At 47.6% G+C, this 1,948-nt stretch overlaps 1 protein-coding gene across 1 annotated transcript; it reads left to right on the top strand.

The window, feature by feature from the left end:
- The first annotated feature begins 630 nt into the window (after positions 1 to 630).
- On the top strand, positions 631 to 1,674 carry LOC119537208 (olfactory receptor 2AT4-like). The gene has a single exon (XM_037839759.1). It carries the CDS (start codon positions 631 to 633, stop codon positions 1,672 to 1,674), a length of 1,044 nt encoding a protein of 347 aa, XP_037695687.1.
- Positions 1,675 to 1,948: the final 274 nt, after the last annotated feature.

The raw sequence follows: 1,948 nt of genomic DNA, 5'->3' as shown, positions 1-1,948 counted from the left end.
CAGGAAGTGAGACTCCCACAAAGGACGTTTGTCCCTCTCACCACTGAAACAGAGAGGGACTCAGAGAACAGACAGAGGCTGGCACAGGTGCTGCACCCAGAAAATGAGAAACGAGCCATCCCCTGGGTCGTGAGTAGACTGAGCAAGGCAGCATATCACAGAATACCTTGGAAAAATTAGCCCTCCTTGGTGATGTGGTGTTAAAGTTGTCATCTAGTAGAACTTTAAGCAACTGCAAAAGAAAATATAAGAAATTAGGGATCTAAGAGACCTGATGCCCCAAAGACTGTTTGGAATCTGGAGCAGGTGGCTGGCAAGAACTCTTTCAGTGCATTTGTCATGGCTGTAACTATCTGTGTGGCTGACGTTTAATGTATGATTTTTCTAGTACTTAAGCCCCATCAATGTAGGAACCTTGAGTACATTGGCCTTGCATGTTGTAGTACTTACAATATATTTGGTGGAATTGTGTCAAAAGATGGAAATGTCAGAATGGGATACCCACCACCAGTCCTCTACTCTTGTTTGTAAATGATTTGGGTTGTATTAATTGTACAGTAAACTGTACAGAATTCTCCTTCCAAACTCCTGTTTGTTCTGGTTTTCAGGATCTGCCTGCCCTGTCCCTCCATGGAGACCACAGCCTGTAATGGATCATCAGAAGGCTCTTCACCCATCTTCTACCTGGTGGGCATCCCCTCCGTACAGCCGTTCCTCTTCCTCCCTGTCTTCTTTATCTTTCTGCTCTTCTATATCCTGATACTTGTGGGCAATACCTTGATCCTGGTGGCTGTGGTGGCAGAGCCCAGCCTCCACAAGCCCATGTACTTTTTCCTGATCAACCTCTCAGCCATGGACATCCTTTTCACCACATCCACTGTCCCCAAGATGCTCTCCCTTCTCCTATTCAAGGACCATTTCCTAAGCTTTCCTGCCTGCTTCCTGCAGATGTACCTCTTTCACAGCTGTGCCTGCTCTGAAGCCTTCATCCTGGTGGTCATGGCCTATGACCGCTATGTGGCTATCTGCCGCCCACTGCACTACCCTGTCCACATGACGCCACAGACCAACGTTGCACTGGCGGCCAGTGCCTGGCTCACTGCCCTCCTCCTGCCCATCCCAGCAGTGGTAAAGACCTCCCAGATGGCATTTGACAGCACTGTTCATGTATACAACTGCTTCTGTGACCACCTGGCTGTGGTCCAAGCCTCCTGCTCTGACACCACCCCTCAGGCCTTCATGGGCTTCTGCATCGCCATGGTGGTGTCCTTCCTGCCCCTTCTCCTGGTGCTTCTCTCCTATGCCCACATCCTGAACTCGGTATTTCACATCAGCTCCCGAGAAGGCCGCTCAAAAGCCTTCTCTACCTGCAGCTCCCACCTCCTGGTGGTCGGCACCTACTACTCATCTATGGCCATAGCCTACGTGGCCTACAGGGCGGACCTGCCCCTCGACTTCCACATCATGGGCAATGTGGTGTTCGCCATCCTCACCCCTGTTCTCAATCCCCTCATCTACACTCTGAGGAACAAGGATGTGAAGGCAGCCATCACCAAAATGGTACATCCCCAGGACCCAGGGCTCTCCAGGGTCCAGCAGTTAATGCAGCTCCCAGGGCACCAGTGTTCTAAGAACAGAGAAGGTCACCAAAAAAGTTCTTTAAGGAAAGCATGACTTACAGCAGGACCAAAAATATACCGTTGGGACCTCCATTTCCATTAATAATAGGCTGTTATTAAATCAATCTTTCTGTGGAAGAGCTTTAAAAAATGTCAGATAAAATATTTAAAAATCTTCTTTAAAACATCAAAGAGATTTTTCAATATACTAAGTCTAAAATGGTATTAAAGGCTAAAAGCCAAGAGATAAGTTATTAAGACATAGTTAGACATATAGACCCATGAAACAGAATAGGGAATCCAGAGACAGAAGCATAAATATATGGATG

The sequence above is a fragment of the Choloepus didactylus genome, chromosome 6 (genome assembly GCF_015220235.1).
Source record: "Choloepus didactylus isolate mChoDid1 chromosome 6, mChoDid1.pri, whole genome shotgun sequence".
In the NCBI taxonomy this organism is placed as follows: Eukaryota; Metazoa; Chordata; class Mammalia; order Pilosa; family Megalonychidae; genus Choloepus; species Choloepus didactylus.
Note: the sequence above shows the minus strand (reverse complement) of the source record. Positions and strands in the feature narration are given on the sequence as shown.

Bases quoted from the DNA above. Each gene is read 5' to 3' on its own strand.
- LOC119537208 (XM_037839759.1), top strand. From the start codon at position 631: ATGGAGACCACAGCCTGTAATGGATCATCAGAAGGCTCTTCACCCATC.